Genomic DNA, 20,724 nt, shown 5'->3' with positions numbered 1-20,724 from the left:
CTGAGTAGTCCTCTCTCCCCTCTGCCTTCGATTCTGTCTTCCTCTTCGCCCTTTTTCTGATACAGGATACATTTCTGAGCTGATAGTCCCTACCTTGGCGAACCCACACCTGTGTGTGGCACTTTTTCACTGCATCACATGATTCCCATGATCCTTCAATAGAATTTCTGGTCCTTGGGGTGCATGGACGGCTCAGTCGGTTATGTGTCTGCCTTTGGTTCAGGTCATGATCCTGGGGTCCTAGGGTCGAGTCCCACATTGGGCTCCCCGCAGGGAGCCTACTTCTCCCTCTGTCTATGTCTCTGGCTCCCCCTCCCCACCTGTCTCTCATGAATAAAAAATCTTTTTTTTTATATTTTTTAAAATTTTTATTTATTTATGATAGTCACACACACACAGAGAGAGAGAGAGAGAGAGAGAGGCAGAGTCACAGGCAGAGGGAGAAGCAGGCTCCATGCACCGGGAGCCCGACATGGGATTCGACCCGGGGTCTCCAGGATCACGCCCTGGGCCAAAGGCAGGCGCTAAACCGCTGCACCACCCAGGGATCCCATGAATAAAAAATCTTAAAAAAAAATTTTTTTTTTAAATAAAACCTTACTACTTCAGTGAGCGCCTCTTTCTCTACTTGAATTGTGTCTTTTTCTCCTTGAAGAGACACAGTGCGAGGACTCCCCCATTCCAGACTGTCTGTTTCTATCTTTTCCTTTCCCCAGCAGGGACCTTTTTAAACCTCCCACAGTGGAATGCCTTCAAGGTCCTCCCAGTTAGAAGACAAATAGAAACATGATTGATCTTCCTTATTCTTCAGTGATTTATTGCCTTTTCACAGACATAAGCTCTGAGTCAGATTTCCTTTGGGTAGACTGAGAAGTGGATTTATGCATTTCCCTTTTCACTCTCCTCCTCTTATCTCAGCTTCCAGATAAGTCTGTGTATTTTAGGCAAAGCCTTGTTTTCAAGAATGACTTGGTTTTCCTCCCCCAGGTGTGAGCGGGATCTGGAACATGCCATTCCCCACTACGTCACCACATACTTGCCGCTGCTGCTGGTCCTTGTGGCCAACCCCGTCCTGTTCCAGAAGACCGTGACTGCAGGTGAGCAACAAACAAGGAAGCACTCTGGGTGCATGGCCATGGGTATGCCTCCATGCCTGGGGCTCAGGTAATGCCCTGTGTGGTCCTTTCTGGAATCCTGGGACAACCGACCTCATTTGTCATCCTCCAGAGACAGAGGTACACAGTATGCTTGGAGAAAGCAAGCAGGTTGAATTAATAAAGTGAGCAAGCCTGTGTAATTACAGGCTACACCAGTTCTTTGCCCAAGGTGAATAGCTCCAGGACTGAGGGACTTTACATTTCCATCTGGGCTCACTGTGGGTCTGCCCTGCGTGTGCCCAACGGGCCCCAGGAGTGCCCTTGGAAAGTCGTGGAGGTCAGAGGAGTGGAAGGAGAGGAATGAGGAGCAGGGTGGGAGGGATGGAGTCTGGCCTGGATTGTGGAGAGCCTGGCTCCTCCTGTGATGTGCTTGGCCTGTCTTTTCTCAGTCGGGCAGGAAACAGGAAGTGGAGCACAGGAAATGAGTCAAAGGCAATGGTAAGAACTGGATAAGGAGGATGTTGTGAGCCAGCAGAAAGCGCTGGAAAGACCGCTAGGCTGAGGACGGGGACTTCCCGGTCCTCACTGCATCCTCAGGGAAACATGATGGGGAGCAAGCCTCCAACCTCAAGCCCCGTGGATCTCTCAAGTGCAGAATGAGAAGATGACAATGAAGAAATGCATCTTTTTTTTTTATCCCTAAGATTCTATTTATTTGACAGAGTGAGCACAAGCAGGGAAAGCAGGAGGGGGAGAGGCAGACTCCCCACGGAGCAGGGAGCCCAATGCAGAGCTTGATCCCAGGACCCTGGGATCATGACCTGAGCTGAAGGCCGACGCTTAACAAACCGAGCCATGCGGGTGCCCCCAGTGTGCATTATATTTATAATAAAAAATATAAACCTTTGAATACAGTTCTTGAACTTGTAAGATCCAAATAAAATCTGGAACTTAATTAATAGTGAAGCGCCATTGCTAATCTCTTTGTGACAAATGTGAGCCTACGTGTGTTAAGAGGTTGACATTGGAAGAATGTGGGTTCAGGTCCATAGAAAGTCTCTGTGCTATCTTTGCAGCTCTTGTGGAAGTCCACAGTGACTTGAAAGTGAAAGTTTGAAAACCTGCATCCTCAGCTTGGAAGCTGGGAAGAAGGAATGGCAACACCTTGCTGTGCCTCATGCCCTGCTGCCTTTGTTTACGGGCTTCTATCCTCATGGACTCCCTTCCCTGTCACTCAGGAAATATAAATAATGAACATTCCATGCACTTCTCCTTTTTTCCCCACAGTGGCCTCTTTACTTAAAGGAAGACAAGGCATTTACACAGAGAACGAGAGACGGATGGGAGCCACAATCAAGATCCGATTTTTCAAAATAATGCTGGTTTTCATTATTTGGTAACCTTCTATTTTATTTTATTTTACTTTACATTACTTTACTATTTATTTATTTATTTATTTATTTATTTATTTATTTATTTTTGAAGATTTTATTTATTCATGAGAGACACAGAGAGGCAGAGACATAGGCAGAGGGAGAAGCAGGCTCCCCATAGGGAGCCCAATGCGGGACTTGATCCTAAGACCCTGGCATCATGCCCTGAGCCGAAGGCACTGAGCCACCCAAGCGTCCCTATTTTATTTTTTGTTAATTGCCACTGGGAAGGGATGTGCAGTCACCTTGGCATTTCGCTTTTCCGATTGTGACCTGAAAGTTGCAAAGAGAAGAGTCTTTGAAAGGAAATCTTTGTAAGGATGCCAGGGGCCCTTTGAGGAAGTACACATGAGACAGGAAGGCAGGTCCACAGTGTATGAAGTCCTGGAAAGATATTTCCATCTACTCAGATTATATACAAAGCCCTTGGCACAAAAAATCTCAGGTTTGCTTTTGTTACATCCCAGATGTGCACCCCGTGTTTAGTCCCACTGCTAAGGTGAACTCCGAAATAAAGCGCTGGACCAAGCTTTTAACATTTACCCATTTCTATCAGTCTTGACCCCAGGATTCCTGTATTTGACAAGACATAAGCGCCAGAGCATGTTTTTTGGTGTGATGACTCAGGGTGTGGTCAAGAAGCAGAGAGAGTCAATTTTTCTCTCCTCACTTTGCCTCACAATTGCCCGGCATTCTGCCCAAAGTTTCAGGTGGATGCTTTCAGATGGATCGGTAACCAATGCAAAACAGATGGGAATCAGAACACCTTTTGCTAGGGTGAATCAATACTTTTCCAAACAAGGTGTGCCTTTGTGGTGTTAATAACTTACCTGATAGGAGGAGGTTTGTTTGGATATCCTCCTAGGAGAGACGGAAATTATTTCCCTCTAAAAATACACTCAGCTCATCATTTTAAATTTCGTTGGTCTACCAACAATAACATCCAAAAATTCAAACCTTAAGATAGCAAGAGTTGTTGGGGTCTCCCTCAAAATGTTACATTACTCTTCAAATGAAAAACGAATTTTGGGTTGTTTGACAGAGTGCTAGACGTACCTTACACCTGATGGGGTGTTGAGTGTCAGTCACCCTTGGACAGATTTGTTGATCTCTGCTTTAGACTTGAGACACAAGGAGTTACATCTCCTAAATTGAATTCTGGGTGCGCTGGTTCTTCCTTGCTGCTGAAGTGGATCTTCCTCGTCCCCCAGGATTTGTTGGTCTTGGAAGACACATTCCTTGACCCCTAGCATTTAAAAATGAATTGTATCCCATCGTCTCTTTACCCTGGGTTGTTTTCTTTCTGACAGTTGGTTGCCGAACATCATCAATGAAAGCCTTTTATTCTATCTTGAATTGCAACCAGATGTCAGTGGAAGCTCTCTGAAACCTGTCCGAAATGCAGCCAAGACCACGTGGTTTATTATGGTAGGTCACTCTTGATCTTTAATTTTTTTCTTGGAAAGTAGAGGTCGAAAGGAAAAGAACTGCTCTGAAGTATGATGTATGAGTTTAATAGGTTCCTTGGTACCTCCATCAGGTTTGGAAATACTAGCTAGCTAGTCCTAATCGTTGTTGGGATCATTATTAAACCGGCATAACTCCCGGTACATCAGTTTGGCACATCGTATCAGACCTTTCAGGCAGACTCAAAATATCAGGGAATTTAACTCGAGGAAATATTTCAGGCACCCTGGAAGGTACAGCACCTGAAGCCGATCTTGGTCTTGCCCCAGACCAGCCAACCAGGTCACTTCCCAGCAAGTCAGCCCAGTGGGCGTCCCAGTGGACTTTGTGCTCTTATTCCCACCATATCGCACTGAGTGACCCATGTCGTTTTGTCCCGCCTCCCAGGGAATACTGAATCCAGCCCAAGGATTTCTCTTGTCCTTGGCCTTCTATGGCTGGACAGGATGTAGCCTGGATTCTCAGTGCCCCAGGAAGGAGATTCAGTGGGAATCAGTGACCACCTCTGCTGCCGAGCAGACCTCCCTGTCCCCAGAGGGCTCCCGCAAATGTCCCCCCTCTGGCAAGGTGGCGCGTGTCGGCGGGCACAATTCCGACGAGGCGCTCAGCATGTTGTCTGAAGGTAAGCCCTGTCTGCCGAGGCAGGTAAATTGCGGAGTCCCAGGGCATGCCGGTAGGCCATTATCGAACCAAGGAGGTGACGTGGTGTGGGACAGGTGTCATCACACCTATGGGAGTTACGGTCGCTGACATGGAGGCTAGTCTGGCATGTTGTCACCCACCTCTCTTTTTAATATTTTCATGGCATCTGCCGGTCAGTTACTGAGCACCGTAGCCTTGTGTGATTGTTAAGCGGTGTCCGCCTTGGCTGAGTGGCTTCATGCATAGGAGATCGGTGGTCACTCCAAACCGGTTCCAGGTACAGTTCCGTTTGCCCAGCTCATGTGGGGCCTTTGCAGGTAAAAAGCCAGTCCGCCGGTGCTGACTCTGCGGATCTGTCCTTTTCATTTAACGACTCCAGTCCTGTGCTTTTCAGACTGCTCTGTGGTCATCAAATTGGGTTCCCGGGAACCCTGATGTGGTCCTTTAGACATCTAGGAAATTATTCAATTCCAAAATTTGCATGAAAATCCGTGGGAGAAATTGTACATAGTGAAATGTGTTGGTAGCCAAATACTAACCCACCCAGGCCCAGCAACCTGTTAACTCGTCCCACCAGTTAGCTGACGTGTGCATGGAGCTTGGAGTAACATTCACCTTTGTTGAAGTGAGGGCTAACCTGAGGTGGGAAGATGAGCTAGCTAAAAACCCTACATTTTCAGCTCCTTAGCCATGTGAAACTGAATTTCCTGGATAAGGTGCTATCAGATCAAAGCACAGGAAAGGTTAGCTGTTCAAGTGGTGGCTATAATTTTATGGTAGTCCATTGGTTGTGGGTTTTTTTTTTTTAAAGATTATTTTAAATTTATTTGTGCGTGAGAGACACAGAGAGTGAGAGAGGCAGAGACACAGGCAGAGGGAGAAGCAGCTCCCTGCAGGGAGCCCGATGCGGTACTCGATGCTGGGACCCCAGGAATCACGCCCTGAGCCAAAGACAGACACTCAACCGCTGAACCACCCAGGCGCCCCTCCATTGGTTGTTTAAAAAGGAGCCGGAGTTAGGTGAAGGGAGAATGTTGAAGAATGTTGACTGAGTATGTTCTGGGACATAGAAGCTTCTCCACGTTTCCTCCTGCTGACATCAGGACTAGCAGCAATGCTCGTCTCCTCTGTCAGCCTCTTGCCCCCTCTACTGTGTGTCTTCTGAGCAGGTCTCTCCTTCTCAGCACTGTTGGCATTTGGGGCTGGGGGATGCCTTGTCCTGAGGGCCGGCCTGGGCCCTGTAGGATATGGGGCAGCCTCTAGTCCCTGCCCACTCGGTGCCCGTAGTACCTTCCTGATTGAGACACCAGCTCTGTTTCTAGACATCAACAAATATCCCCTGGAGGCACAGTGAACCCAGTTTGGAACCAACGTCTCAGGATAATTAGGTGGTCTGAAAGCTTGGATCCAAACATTGGCTTCCCCAGCGTGTTGTTTGAGCTAAATGCACACACACACATACACACCCACACACATGTGTGAAGCCAAAGACAAACACCACACAATCCAGACAACTTTGTACGGAAATAATGCTGGAATTTGAGAGCAGGGAAAATACACAAAGGCTAATTGCAAGTGACTTTAGAGGGGGTTTTTTGGTTTGGTTTTCCATTCCTTCAATTCAGAATACATTAAAGCGGGGTTTGTTTTCAGGTGACCAGCTTGGTCTATTCTTGGGGCCAAAAAATATAGTGATGAATCGATGGATTAAATCCCTGAGATGAGTATTGTCTGGTTGTAATTGGAAGCCTCGAAGAAAAACAGTCGGTGAAAGCTAAAAGACAGGGACTGTGCATTTATCGGCCTTCTATCTGGTCTATCTAGACTTTCTATCTAGCAAATCATTCATCAAGGATGAGAGAACCACCAAGTGGAGTTGCTGTTAGCCTGCTACCACCTGGGGAATGAGCCAAAGAATTTTCCCTTCATCTATTCGGTTTTGCTTGATTCCCAGCCTGGTGTTTCCAAGTGGTTGGGCCCATCTTTGGAAGTCAAGTTAAATGTTAGAAATGACAATAAGAACCATCCCAGTGTGTCCCTGCCCCGGTCGCCACCAATGACCGAGATCAGTGAGTGTCTCTCTGCTTTCGTGCCCTCAGCTCGCTGTCGCGCAGATCTGCCCCCAAGGTAGAAGCCACAGGGCTTCTCAAGAAAGCAAAGGCAGCCTGTAGAAAGCTGGGCCTGGATTCCTCACGGCTGCTCTCTCTCAAACTTTCCTTCTGTTTCCCCTCCCTCGTGCCAGCCCTCAGCAAGGCTGACGTAAGGGAGGAGTTCGTGGCCCTGCTGGGGTGCCCAGGGGCTCAGGCGGTGAAGAGTCTGCCTTCACTCAAGCTCATGATCCCAGAGTCCTGGGATCGAGCCCGCCCCCCCCCCTCAGGCTCCCAGCAGGGAGCCTGCTTCTCCCTCTCCCTCCGCCCCTTCCTCTGCTTCTGCACACTCTCTGTGTCAAATAAATAAAATCTCTTTTTTTTAAATTTTTATTTATTTATGATAGTCACACACACAGAGAGAGAGAGGCAGAGACATAGGCAGAGGGAGAAGCAGGCTCCGTGCACCAGGAGCCCGACGTGGGATTCGATCCCGGGTCTCCAGGATTGCGCCCTGGGCCAAAGGCAGGCGCCAAACCGCTGCACCACCCAGGGATTCCAAATAAATAATATCTTAAAAAAAAAAAATCTACAGCTGTGCTGTCGTGTGACAAAGAGTTTGTCTTTGAAACTTTACTCCATTTGGTTAGTTAATGTATATTCAGGAAAATAGTGCAATAAGGAAATCTTTTAAAAATCCTCTTGTTGGGGCAGCCCGGGTGGCTCAGTGGTTTAGCGCCACCTTCAGCCCAGGGTGTGATCCTGGAGACCTGGGATCGAGTCCCACGTCGGGTTCCCTGCATGGAGCCTGCTTCTCCCTCTGCCTGTGTCTCTGCCTCTCTCTCTCTTTCTCTCTCTCTCTCTCTGTGTCTTTCATGAATAAGTAAATACAATCTTAAAAAAACAAACAAACTTCGCGTTGGGGCAGCTGCACAGGTGCGGATGTTGGCATTCCCTAGTGAGGTGCCTCACACTTGTAGCTGGAGAGAAGATCGGCCCTAGTCACATGTAGGTATTGCCTCCCTCCTATGCTTTTTGTCTGTTTGTTTGTTTTTAATTGAGACATAATTCACATACTATAAAATTTATCCTCCTAAAGTGTACTTTAAACTTCACTGGGTTTTAGTATATTCACAAAGTTGTGCAGCTAATTCCAGAACATTGTCATCACTCTGAAAACATGCCCTGTACCTGTTTTCAATGCCTTCCCATCCCTACCTCCCCTCAATCACTAATCTGCTTTCTTTGTAGATTTGCCTCTTCTAGAGATTTCATCTAAATGGACAAATATTTGTCTGGCTTCTTTCACTTAGCATCGTGTTTCAGGGTTCATCCACGTTGTAGCTTGAATCAGAACTTCCATCTTTTTTTTTTTTTTTTTGACATTTTATTCATGAGAAACACAGAGAGGCAGAGACACAGGCAGAGAGAGAAGCAGGCTCCCTGCGGGAAGCCCAATGTGGGACTCGATCCTAGGACCCCAGGATCACAACCTGAGCTGAAGATAGATGCTCAAAGCTGAGCCACCCAGGTGCCCCCAGAAGTTTGATCTTTTTATGTCTGAATAATAGTGCATTATATGGATAGAGCCATAGTTGGTTCTGGTAATAGTGACCAGTGACCTCTCACAACCCTGCCAAGCCTTGTGCTGGGAGCCGTGTGGAGTGTGGGGACCAGAGCCTGCAAACCTGGGTCTCAAGGGTCTCACAGTCTGTTGGACAAAAGAAAATAGCTAGGAATAGGGGCACCTGGGTGACTCACTCAGTTGAGTGTCTGACTCTTGATCTGGGTTCAGGTCATGATGTCGGGGTTGTGGGTCAAGCCTTGTATATGGCTCTGTGGTAAGCAGGGAGCCTGCTTGGGATTCTCTCTGTCTCCCTGTGTCTCTCCTTGCTCATGTTCACTCTATCACTCTAAAAAAACAAAACAAAACAAAACAAAACAAAACTAGGAATAGAATAAGCTATGGAAATGCCAGTTTGAGAAAAATTTGGAGGAAAAAGAAAGCATATAAGGAACACTTCTGGAGAAAAACAAGGAATACAGTCAGTATTTTTGATTGTGGAAAGAATATCTATAATAATAGGAGCTATTGATTTAGAGCCATAGTGATGTATATCAGGCTTTTTGAGGAATTTTGAAGCTCAGAGTAACTTTGCAAACTTAACCCCTGTCATCTGCAAAAGCATACGGTTGAGGTGCAAGTGAGGTGGCAGTTAGGCTCTTTGGTTTGTATCTGGTCATCCTTGGAATCTTTTAAAATTGGTCCTTAGATCCAGTCTGGGACTTTATATAGTAATCCTGTGCAGGACTTTGCTAAGAAGAACAAAGAGGAACTTCATTCAGAATTAAATCACTTCAATGTATTGCTGCCCAGGACACTTTAGCATGTTTGTGAAGGTCTTCACATCAGACTTTTGGCTGGCTGTCACTACCACTGCCTTCTGGGGACAATTTCAGGATTCTCTCTAAGTCTTAAGTGGTCTGTGTCTCTGGGCCCCCTCCTCCCCACTTGTGTTTTCTTTCTTGCTATCTCAAGTAAATAAAAGCTTTTTTCCCCCTTTCTTTTAAGGAGTTCTCAATCTGGATCCTTCAGTGCATATATTGAAACCCGATGTAGAGTTTACTTTTAACCTTTCACCATGCAGGTGCAAATGAAGCCCTTAGTCTTTTTTTTTTTTTCTTACTTATTACAACTCCAATACAGTTAACATACAGTGTTCTGTGTCAGGTGTACAATATAGGATTCAACAATTCCACTCATTACTCAGTGCTCACCATGATAAGTGTGCTCTTCATCCCCATCACCTATTGCACCCATTCCTCCACCAGCCTCTCCTCTGGTATCACCAGTTTGTTCCCTGTAGTTAAGAGTGTTTTTTGGTTTGTTTCTTGTTTGTTTGCTTGTTTTGTGTCTTAAATTTCACATATGAATGAAATCATAGGGTATTTGTCCTTCTCTCACCGACTCACTTTACTTAGGACACTATACTCTCTAGCTCCATCAGTGTTGTTGCAAATGGCAAGATTTCATTCTTTTTTATGGCTGAGGAATAATTTGGTTGTGTGTGTATGTGGGTGTATACACACCACATCTTTATCCATTCATCTGTCAATGGACACTTGAGCTCCTTCCATAATTTGACTATGATAAATAATGCTGCAGTAAACATAGGGGTGCATATGTCTTTATGAGTTAGTGTTTTCCTAATCTTTGGGTAAATACTCAGTAATGGAATTACTGGATCATATGGTGATTCTGTTTCGATTTTTATTTTTTTATTTTTTTTTATTCATGAGAGACACCGAGAGGCAGAGACATAGACAGAGGGAGAGTTAGGATCTTTGCAGGGAGCCCGATGTGGGACTCAATCCCGGGACCAGCATCACTCCCTGAGCCAAAGGCAAACACTCAACTGCTGAGCCACCCAGGTGTCCCTATTTCGCAGTTTTTGAGGAACTTCCATACTGCTTTCTCGAGTGGCTCCACAGTTTGCATTCCTGCCAAGAGTTTGCATGCGGATTCCTTTTTCTCTATATACTTACAACACTTGTTTCTGTGTTTTTTATTTTAGCCACTCTGACCAGTGTAAGGTGGCATCTCCTTGTGGTTTTGATTTTCATTTCCTTGATGATGAGTGATGTTGAGCATCTTTTCATGTGTCTATTGGCCCTCTGGATGTCTTCTTTGGAAAAATGTCTGTTTATGTCTTCTGTCCATTTGTTTAGTTGGATTATTTGTGGTTTTGGTGATGGTTTATAAGTTTTTTATATATTTTGGATACTCCTTATTGGATATGTCCTGTGCAAATATCTTCTCTCATTCAGTAGGGTTGTTTTTTATTTTATTTTTATTTTTTTAATATTTTATTTATTCATGAGATACACAGAGAAAGGGAGAGAGAGGCAGAGACATAGGCAGAGGGAGAAGCAGGCTCCATGCACCGGGAGCCCGACGTGGGATTCGATCCCGGGTCTCCAGGATCGTGCCCTGGGCCAAAGGCAGGCGCCAAACCGCTGCGCCACCCAGGGATCCCAGTAGGGTTGTTTTTCAGTTTTGTTGATTGTTTCTGTCACTCTGCAGAAAATTTTTTTTAAATTTTTATTTATTTATGACAGTCACACACACACACAGAGAGAGAGAGAGAGAGAGAGAGAGAGAGGCAGAGACACAGGCAGAGGGAGAAGCAGGCTCCATGCACCGGGAGCCCGACGTGGGATTTGATCCCGGGTCTCCAGGATTGCGCCCTGGGCCAAAGGCAGGCACTAAACCGCTGCGCCACCCAGGGATCCCTGCAGAAAATTTTTTTTTAAGATTTTTCATTTATTCATGAGAGACCAGAGAGAGCGAGAGAGAGGCAAAGACACAGGCAGAGGGAGAAGCAGGCTCCATGCAGGGAGCCCAATGTGGGACTCAATCCTGGGTCTCTAGGATCACACCCTGGGCTGAAGGCGGCACTAAACTGCTGAGCCACCTGGGCTGCCCTGCAGAAAGTTTTTATTCTAATGTAGTCCCAATAGTTTATTTTTGCTTTTGTTTCCCTTGCCTCTTGACACATATCCAGAAAAATGGTGCTGGGCACCTTTAGCTTGGATCATGATCCCAGGGTTCTGGGATCGAGTCTTGTATCAGGCTCCTAGCAGGGAGCCTACTTCTCCCTCTGCCTCTGTGTGTCTCTCATGAATAAATAAATACAATCTTTAAAAAAAAAAAAAAGAAAGAAAGAAAAATGGTGCTATGGCCAATGTCAGAGAAATTACTGCCTGTTGCTCTCTTGTTGGATTGTTATGGTTTCAGGTCTCACATTTAGGTCTTTAATCCATTTTGAGTTTATTTTTGTGTTTGGTATAAGAAAGTGGTCCAGTTTCATTCTTCTACATATTGCTGTCCAGTTTTCCCAGCACCATTTGTGGAAGAGACTGTCTCTTGCTCATTGTATATTTTTTCTTCTTTGTCGAAGATTAATTGACCTTATAGTCAATGGGTTTATTTCCGGGCTCTCTATTCAGTTCTGTGGATCTGTGTTTCTGTTTTTGTGCCAGTATCATATTGTTTTGATACTATTAGTATATCTTGACATCTGGGATTGTGATAGCTCCAGTTTTGTTCTTTTTCAAGATTGCTTTGGCTATTCTTGTGTAGTTTCATACTAATTTTAGGATTATTTGTTTTAGTTCTGTGAAAAAAGCTGTTGGTATTTTGATAGGCATTGCTTTAAATGGGGTAGTAAGGACATTTTAGCAATATTTGGTCTTTCAATCCATAAACATGGAGCATCTTTCCATTTGTTTGTGTCATCTTTAATTTCTTTCATCAGTGTTTTATAGTTTTCGAAGTACAAGTCTTTCACCTCTTCGGTTAAGCTTATTTCTAGGTATTTTATTATTCTTGGTGTAATTGTAAATGGGATTGTTTTCTTAATTTCTCTTTCTGCTGCTTCATTATTAGTATATAGAAATGCAATGGATTTCTGTGTATTGATTTTGTAGCCTACAACCTTACTGAATTCATTATCAGTTCTAGTAGTTTTTTGGTGGAGTCTTTTGGGTTTCTACATATAGTATCTGCACATTATGAAAGTTTTACTTCTTCCTTACTAATGTGGATACCTTTTATTTCTTATGTGATTGCTGTGTCCTAGGACTTCTGGTATTATTTTGAGTAACAGTGGTGGGAGTGGACATCCTTGTTTTGCTCCTGATTTTCAGGGAAAAGCTCTCAATTTTTCACCATGGAGTAATAGAGTGTTAGCTCTGGGTTTTTCATATATAGACTTTATTATGTTGAGGTATGTTCCCTCTAAACCTACTTTGGTGAGGACTTTTATCATGAATGTTTGGCTTTGTCAGATGCTTTTTCTGCATCTGTTGAAATGATCATATGGTTTTTATCCTTTTTTGTTGTTGTTTTTGAAGTGATATATCCCATTGATTGATTTGCAAATATTGAACCATCCTCGCATGCCAGCAATAAATCGTATTTGGTCATGGTGAATGATTTTTCTAATATATTGTTGGATTCTGTTTGCTAGTATTTTTTTTAGGATTTTTGTATCTATGTTATTTAGAGATGTTGGCCTGTAGTTCTTTCTTTTTGTGGTGTCTTTATCTGGTTTTCATATCAGGGTAATTCTGGCCTCAGAGAATGAATTTGGAAGCTTTCCTTTCTCTTCTATGTTATTCTTCAGAAGAGTAGCTATTAACTCTTCTTTAAATGTTTGGTAGGTAGATTTTGCCTGTGAAATCTAGTACTAGACTTTTGTTTTTTGGGGAATTGGTTAATGACTCATTTGCATTATTGGTAATTGGTCTGTTAAATTTTCTGTTTCTTTCTGATTCAGTTTCAGGAGGTTATATGTTTCTAAGAATTTGTCCATTGCTGCTAGGTTGTTCAGTTTGTTGGCATACAGTTTTTAATAATAACCTTTAACCTTTATATTTCTGTGGTGTTGGTTGTTACTTCACCTCTTTCATTTCTGATTTTGTTTACTTGAGCCCTCTTTTTTTTTTTTTTTATGAGTCAGGCTAAAAGTTTTTTATCAGTTATTTGTTGATCTTTTCAAAGAACCAGCTCCTGGTTTCATTGACCTGTTCTTTTTGTTTGTTTCTATTTTTGTTTATTTCTGCTCTAAATATTTGTTATTTTCTTCCTTTTGAATTTGGGGTTTGTTTGTTCTTTTTGTAGCTCCTTTAGGTTTATTTTTTATTCTTTTAAAATATTTTTATTTGTTTATTCATAGACACAGAGAGAGAGGCAGAGACACAGGCAGAGGGAGAAGCAGGCTCCATGCGGGGAGCCCGATGTGGGACTCGGTCCCGGGTCCCCAGGATCACACCCCAGGCTGCAGGCGGCACCAAACCGCTGCACCACCAGGGCTGCCCGCTCCTTTAGGTTTAAGTTTAGGTTGTTTATTGGAGATTTTTCTTGCTTCTTGAGGTAGGCCTGTATTATTATAAATTTGCCTTCAGAGTAACTTTTGGTGCATCCAAAAGATTTGGTACCAATGTGTTTTCATTTTTGTCTCCATGTATTTTTGATTTTTTTTCTTTGATTTCTTGGTTGCCCCATTCGTTGTTTAGTAGCATGTTATTTAATCTCCATGTATTTGTGCTCTTTTCAGATTTTCTCTTGTGGTTGATTTCTAGTTTTATAGTGTTGTGGTCGCAAAAGATGCATGATACAATTTGAGTTCTTTTTAAATTTGTTGAGGCTTGGTCTGTGGCCTAAGATATGGTCTCTTCTAGAGAATGTTCCATGTGCATTTGTAAAGAATGTGTATTCCACTGTTTTAGGATGGAATATTCTGAACATATCTCTTAGTTCCACCTGGTCCAGTGTGTCATTCAAAGCCACTGTTTCCTTATTGATTTTCTTTGGATGGTTTATGACTCTTTTCCCTTTGTAAAAGTTGACTTTTAAATCACGGCATTTTGGCTGTTCAGGGCTCTTATGAAGCTTTCTCCCAGTACCCCAACCTGTCTTTATACATTTTTTTTTTTTTAGGATTTTATTCATTTATTCATGAGAGACACAGAAAGAGAGAGGCATAGACATAGGCTGAGGGAGAAGCAGGCTCCATGTAGGGAGCCCAATGTGGGACTCGATCCCAGGACCCCAGGATCACACCCTGGGCCAAAGGCAGATGCACTTAATGGCTGAGCCACCCAGGTGTCCCTATACATTTTCCTTACATTTCTTTTTCTTTTTTTTTTTTTTTTTAAAGATTTTATTTATTTATTCATAGACACAGAGAGAGAGAGGGGCAGAGACACAGACAGAGGGAGAAGCAGGCTCAATGCAGGGAGCCCGATGTGAGACTAGATCCGCAGTCTCCAGGATCACATCCCAGGCTGCAGGCAGTGCCAAACCACTGGCTGTGCCACCGGGGCTGCCCTACATTTCTTTTTTTTAAACTCCTGTTCTTATTTGGGCTTATACCCATTAACCCAACTGATAAGGAAGAAGAAAGTAGTAGTTAAGGCCAAAATAATGTTTATCTAAAGAATGCCACTTAATAAATCTATTACATATGTTTTATCACTACATATTCATGTATATCTATTAATCTGTCACATATGTTTTCCATTAAGTGTATTTTATCATTTGTTCTAATTGTGAATTTACTCTTACCCTAAGCTCATTTATATTTTAATCAGTGTAATGAGAAAGAATAGTAACCAGACCTGTGATCTTTACTTCTAATCTAATCTCAGTTACTGTCCTTGTTATGATAACAATATCACCCTCTCCTACTCACATTCTAACCCCTCAGAAGATGCTTCTTAAGTAAACCTGTTGCTGTTAACATGGAGTAACAAGATAGAACGTTCTTTACAAGCAGAGACGACATGTTCAGAGCACTTTCTTCTTGGGAACAGCAAGTGGATTCCACAAATGCTGTTTGGGGAGGAGGCCACCTCACCTCTCCTGTGTCTCCACTGAGGCCCTGAAGCTCCTCCCACTTCCCACTGTATGACATTGAGATTGTCTGAAAGCACCTTTGACCAGAGTGTGTATACTGCCAGTATTGCTATGCATTCCATTCTCCATCTGGCATTCATACCTGATGTTTGAGCCCTTGCACCTGATAAGTGACCATTGGTCACTTGTAACAATGTTAAATTACAGATTTTTAATGGAAAATTGGTGGCAGCTCATGGCTAACTGAAGGCCTAAACTGAAAAATAAGAGTAATTAGTTATAAGATTTAAAGAATTCTTAGTAATGTAAGAATTGGGAGCTATGTCAGTGATATCTCAGTTAAAGTTGGGAAAAAGAAGAGTTTGGATCATCGGCATTTTTTTGTTTAAGATTGTGTAATGAATTATGCTCCCTGTCTTTGAATCATAGCAGCACTTGTTAAGGTTATCAGAAGCTAGGTGACATATGAGCTAAGTATAAGGAATGGATGAGCCATGTGGAGCTGTCACAGTGACCTCAAGGAAGGTTTAGCGCAGCTGGCCTCAGAACTGTTCAGTTAGCCTCGCCCAAGTGAGCTGACAACAAGGCCTTCTAGCAAATCTCACTTAGTATTTGTCTACCTCTAATAGGGTGCTAATGATGGTCCTTTTTCCTAAGATTGAATAGATCTGTATGCTGTGTACTTAAGTAGTGCTAACATTCAATCAGTGCTAACTCTAGTAATAACACACCATCTTACGTGGTTGTAGTTTGAGGGGAGAATGGGGAAATATTTGTGAGGAGTGGAATTCAGAAGCAAAACATGAGAATGAAAATTTCTAATCTGCATCTAAAATATCAAGGCAGTTTAGTCTGGGCTAAAGGGAAAGAGCCCAGGGCAGAGTGATCCCTTGCAGCAGACTCTGGTTATTTTACCCCAGGCGATGTGCTGCTGCCTCCTCTAATGTGGTAATTTTAGGATTGAGCTCTGCCTTAGTCTTGGGCTGTCTCCTTCCTCCTCCCCCGGCCTCCCAGCTCCTTTGATACTGGTGTTTTTAGGAACCAAGAGCTATGCGTAACGCAGAATATACTGTTGGGGAGAAAAGACCCAGAGATAGAATTCAAAGCAGTCAACAACACAGTTAGCTTCTGTGTTTGTGCTGTTGTGGTGAATTGACTTATTCATCATGTTCTGAAGCATCTATGACTTTAGGATTCACTCCAAGGCCAGTAGGCTCACCTTAAACCTCCATTAGTATCTGATGTGGTGTTGGGCACTTACTAGGAACTTAACTTCTAGAAGTTAACTGAATTTGATCTTCAACAAAGGTTTTTTGGTTTGTTTGTTTTTTTAAGATTTATTTCTTTCTTCATGGGAGACAGAGACAGAGAGAGAGAGAGGCAGAGACACTGGCAGAGGGAGAAGCAGGCTCCATGCAGGGAGCCTGACATGGGACTCATCCCAGGACCCTGGGATCACGCCCTGGGCCAAAGGCAGGTGCTCAACCGCTGAGCCACCCGGGCGTCCCACTAGTTAAGGTTTTTAAGGGAGACTTGGAGTTGCTTAAAGGACTCCTACCCAGTGCATCAGTGTGGGAGAATTGGTTTGTTGATCGTCCTTTGTGGCTCTGGCAAGCTTCCACTGAGGGGATCTGTATGTCATCTCCTAGGACAGTGTTATGTAAGATACCATCTTCATAAGGAATTGGAATTTCCCTCAGAACTAAAAGTCAAGAAAAACTTGGTTTTTATCTTATGAACTCCAGAAAAACTTAAAATACTTTCTCTTAACGTGAGTATTAAATGGTTTTAGTGAAATGGTCAAGTCTCTCTGGGCCTCTTTTAACCAGGACAGGTTTCTCAGAAGGTATGAGTTTCTTTTTTTTTTTTTAAGGGATGAGTTTTTAAGTCTGTTACTACCATGGGCATTGGGGGGGGGGGCAGAAGGCGGTGTGTGTTTTTCAGGAGCTCGCTTCACCAATGCCTCCGAGGTCGGCCTGGATCAGGTGCCCCTGTGCTGTAGGAGAGGGGCCAGGAGTGTTTCTGGTGGGAGGGGCGGGTGCCTGGGCAGAGCAGGAGGGGCGTGGCCAGAGCGGAGCTCAGGGGTGGGGCCCTGGTGGGAGGGGCGGGGCTCTCAGGGGAGGGGCGTGGCCAGAGCGGAGCTCAGGGGTGGGGCCCTGGTGGGAGGGGAGGGGCTCTCAGGGGAGGGGCGTGGCCAGAGTGGAGCTCAGGGGTGGGGCCCTGGTCGGAGGGGCGGGGCGTGGCCAGAGCGGAGCTCAGGGGTGGGGCCCTGGTGGGAGGGGCGGGGCTCTCAGGGAGGGGCGTGGCCAGAGCGGAGCTCAGGGGTGGGGCCCTGGTGGGAGGGGCGGGGCTCTCGTGGGGGGGCGTGGCCAGCGCGGAGCTCAGGGGTGGGGCCCTGGTGGGAAGGGCAGGGCTCTCAGGGGTGGGGCCCTGGTCGGAGGGGCGGGGCTCTCAGGGAGGGGCGTGGCCAGAGCGGAGCTCAGGGGTGGGGCCCTGGTGGGAGGGGCGGGGCTCTCGTGGGGGCGTGGCCAGAGCGGAGCTCAGGGGTGGGGCCCTGGTCGGAGGGGCGGGGCTCTCAGGGAGGGGCGTGGCCAGAGCGGAGCTCAGGGGTGGGGCCCTGGTCGGAGGGGCGGGGCTCTCAGGGAGGGGCGTGGCCAGAGCGGAGCTCAGCGGAGCTCATCTGCCATGCCACTGTACGTCCCACAATCCCATCTTATGGCCGCCATGTCCCCGTGTGTCCCACAATTCAGTGTTTCAGTCAGCCTGGGCAAAGTGTCCCAAAATCCTGGTGGAAGTGTCCTTCCCTGGTGGAAGGGGCGGGGCTCTTATGGGAGGGGCATGGCCAGAATGGAGCTCAGGGGTGGGGCCCTGGTGGGAGGGGCGGGGTCAGAGCGGAGCTCAGGGGTGGGGCTAACAAGGAGGTCAGATATAGGGCCCTGGCAGGAGGGGCGTGGCCAGAATGAAGCTCGTGGGTGTGGCTGGGGCAGGATGGTAGGGGTGTAGCCCAGGTGGGAGGGGCGTGGTCCTGGTGTAGAGGTGGGGCCCAGGCTGGGCAGGAGAGGCGTGGCTAGAACACCCTTCCCACAATACATTGCTTCCCCTACTATTCCCCACCCCTTCCACAATCCACTGCCTCTTCCACAATATTTTGCCTCTCTCACCATCTCACCTTTCCCATAATCCCATTTGGCTTTTGCCATTCCCTGCGGCTCCCATGTCCTTGCTTTTCTCACAGTCCATTATTTCTCTGCCATTACCCATCTCTCCCACAGTGCATTGCTTCTGACACCTTTCCCACAATCCAATCATCTCTTGCCACAATGCGCCATCTTTCCTATAATCCCTTGCTTTTCTCCCAACATGCCCCAATGCTCCCAAAATTCAGTTTTCCGGCAGTCATGTTCCATCTTTCCCACAATCCATTGGTTCTCTCAACATGGTCCTAGGTCACACAATCCATCTCTCACCCACCATACACAACTTTCCCACAATCCATTGCTTCTCCGAGCATGCTTCTCAGCTCCCACAATCCACTCTTTCAGCCGCCATGTGCCATCTTTCCCACGAGCCAATTCTCGGCCATCATGTGCCAGCTTTCCAACAACCCTTTGCTTCTCCAGCAAGCCCCTGTGGTCTCACAGTCCATTTAGTAACCATGCACCATCTTTCCCACAATCCCTTGCTTTGCCCAGCATGCCTTTTAGCTCCCAAAATCCAATTATCCACAGTCATGTTCAATCTTTCCCACAGTCCATTGCTTCTCATAGCATGCCCTTTAGTTTGCATAATACTAGGGCGGCCGTGCTGCATGTTTCTCACAATCCATTGCTTCTCCCAGCATGCCCCGCCGCTCCCACAAACATGGCCACCATGCCACTGTACATCCCACAATCCCATCTTATGGCTGCCATGTCCCCGTGTGTCCCACAATTCAGTGTTTCAGCCAGCCTGGGCAAAGTGTCCTACAATCCTGTGCTTCTCCCAGCATGCCCCACAGCCCCCACAATCCTATAATTCACCGGCCATGTGTCACCTTTTCCACAATCCCTTGCTTCGCTCAGCATGCCCCATAGCTCCCACAAACATGGCCGCCATGCTCCATGTTTCCCACAATCCATTGCTCCCCCCAGCATGCTCCTCTGCCCCCACAATATATCCTTTTGGCCGCCATGCACTTGTACGTCTCACAGTCCTATCTTTCAGCCGACATGCCCCTTTGTGTCCCACAATCCCTTGCTTCGCCCACCATGCCCCATAGCTCCCACAAACATGGCCGCCATGCCTCTGTGCATCCCACAATTCAGTTTTTCAGCCAGCTTGGGCCTTGTATACCACAATGCATTGCATCTCCCCGGTTGCCCCACAGCTCCCACAAACATGGCCACCATGCCACTGTACGTCCCACAATCCCTTCTTATGGCCGCCATGCCCCCGTGTGTCCCACAATTCAGTGTTTCAGCCAGCCTGAGCAAAGTGTCCTACAATCCTGTGCTTCTCCCAGCATGCCCCATAGTTCCCACAATCCTATAATTCATCGGCCAAATGTCATTTTTTCCACAATCCCTTGCTTCACCCAACATGCCCCATAGCTCCCACAAACATGGCCGCCATGCCCCCGTGAGTCCCACAATTCAGTTTTTCAGCCAGCTTGGGCCTTGTTTCCCACAATGCATTGCATTTCCCAGGTTGCTCCACAGTTTCCGCAAATATGGCCGCCATGCCCCCGTGTGTCCCACAATTCAGTCTTTCATCCAGAATGGGCAATGTATCCCACAATGCATTGCTTCTCCCCGCAGGCCCCACATTTCCCACAATCCTGTATTTCAGCGGCTATGCTTCATCTTTCCTACAATTCCTTGCTTCTCCCAACATGCCCCTCAGTTCCCAAAAACATGGCCACCATGCCACTGTACATCACATAATCCCATCTTATGGCCGCCATGCTTCTGTGTGTCCCACAACTCAGTCTTTCAGCCAGCATGGGCAAAGTGTCCCACAATCCCTTGCTTCTCCCAGCATGTCCCACAGCTCCCACAAATATGGCCACCATGCCCCCATGTGTCCCACAATTCAGTCTTTCAGCCAGCATGGGCAATGTATCCCACAATGCATTGCTTCTCCCCGCAGGCCCCACAGTTCCCACAATCCTGTATTTCAGCGGCTATGCCTCATCTTTCCCACAATTCCTTGCTTCTCTTAGCTTGCCCCTCAGCTGCACAGACATGGCCGCCATACCACTGTATGTCTCACCATCCCACTTATGCCGCCATGGCCCCGTGTGTCCCACAATTCAGTGTTTCAGCCAGCTTGGGCAAAGTGTCCCACAATCCTGTGCTTCTCCCAGCATTCCCCATAGCTCCCACAATCCTATAATTCATCGGCCATGTGTCACCTTTTCCACAATCCCTTGCTTCGCCCAGCATGCCCCATAGCTCCCAGAAACGTGGCCCCCATGCTCCATGTTTCCCACAATCCATTGCTTCCCCCAGCATGCTCCTCTGTTCCCACAATACATCCTTTTGGCCGCCATGCACTTGTACGTCTCACAGTCCCATCTTTCAGCTGACATGCCCCTG

At 46.1% G+C, this 20,724-nt stretch overlaps 1 protein-coding gene across 5 annotated transcripts in view; it reads left to right on the top strand.

Moving 5' to 3' along the window:
- Positions 1-20,724, top strand: part of GPR143 (G protein-coupled receptor 143) — a 73,864-nt gene that overhangs the window by 36,276 nt on the left and 16,864 nt on the right. For all 5 annotated transcript variants that reach the window (XM_055337503.1, XM_055337504.1, XM_055337506.1 and 2 more), the window contains 4 exons: positions 988-1,097; positions 2,385-2,493; positions 3,841-3,958; positions 4,385-4,619. In XM_055337503.1, coding sequence (XP_055193478.1) covers positions 988-1,097; positions 2,385-2,493; positions 3,841-3,958; positions 4,385-4,619 — 572 coding nt within the window. The remainder of the gene's footprint in view (positions 1-987; positions 1,098-2,384; positions 2,494-3,840; positions 3,959-4,384; positions 4,620-20,724) is intronic.

This window comes from Nyctereutes procyonoides, unplaced genomic scaffold (genome assembly GCF_905146905.1).
Source record: "Nyctereutes procyonoides isolate TBG_1078 unplaced genomic scaffold, NYPRO_anot_genome, whole genome shotgun sequence".
NCBI lineage: Eukaryota > Metazoa > Chordata > Mammalia > Carnivora > Canidae > Nyctereutes > Nyctereutes procyonoides.
This window is presented reverse-complemented; position numbering and strand designations above follow the sequence as displayed.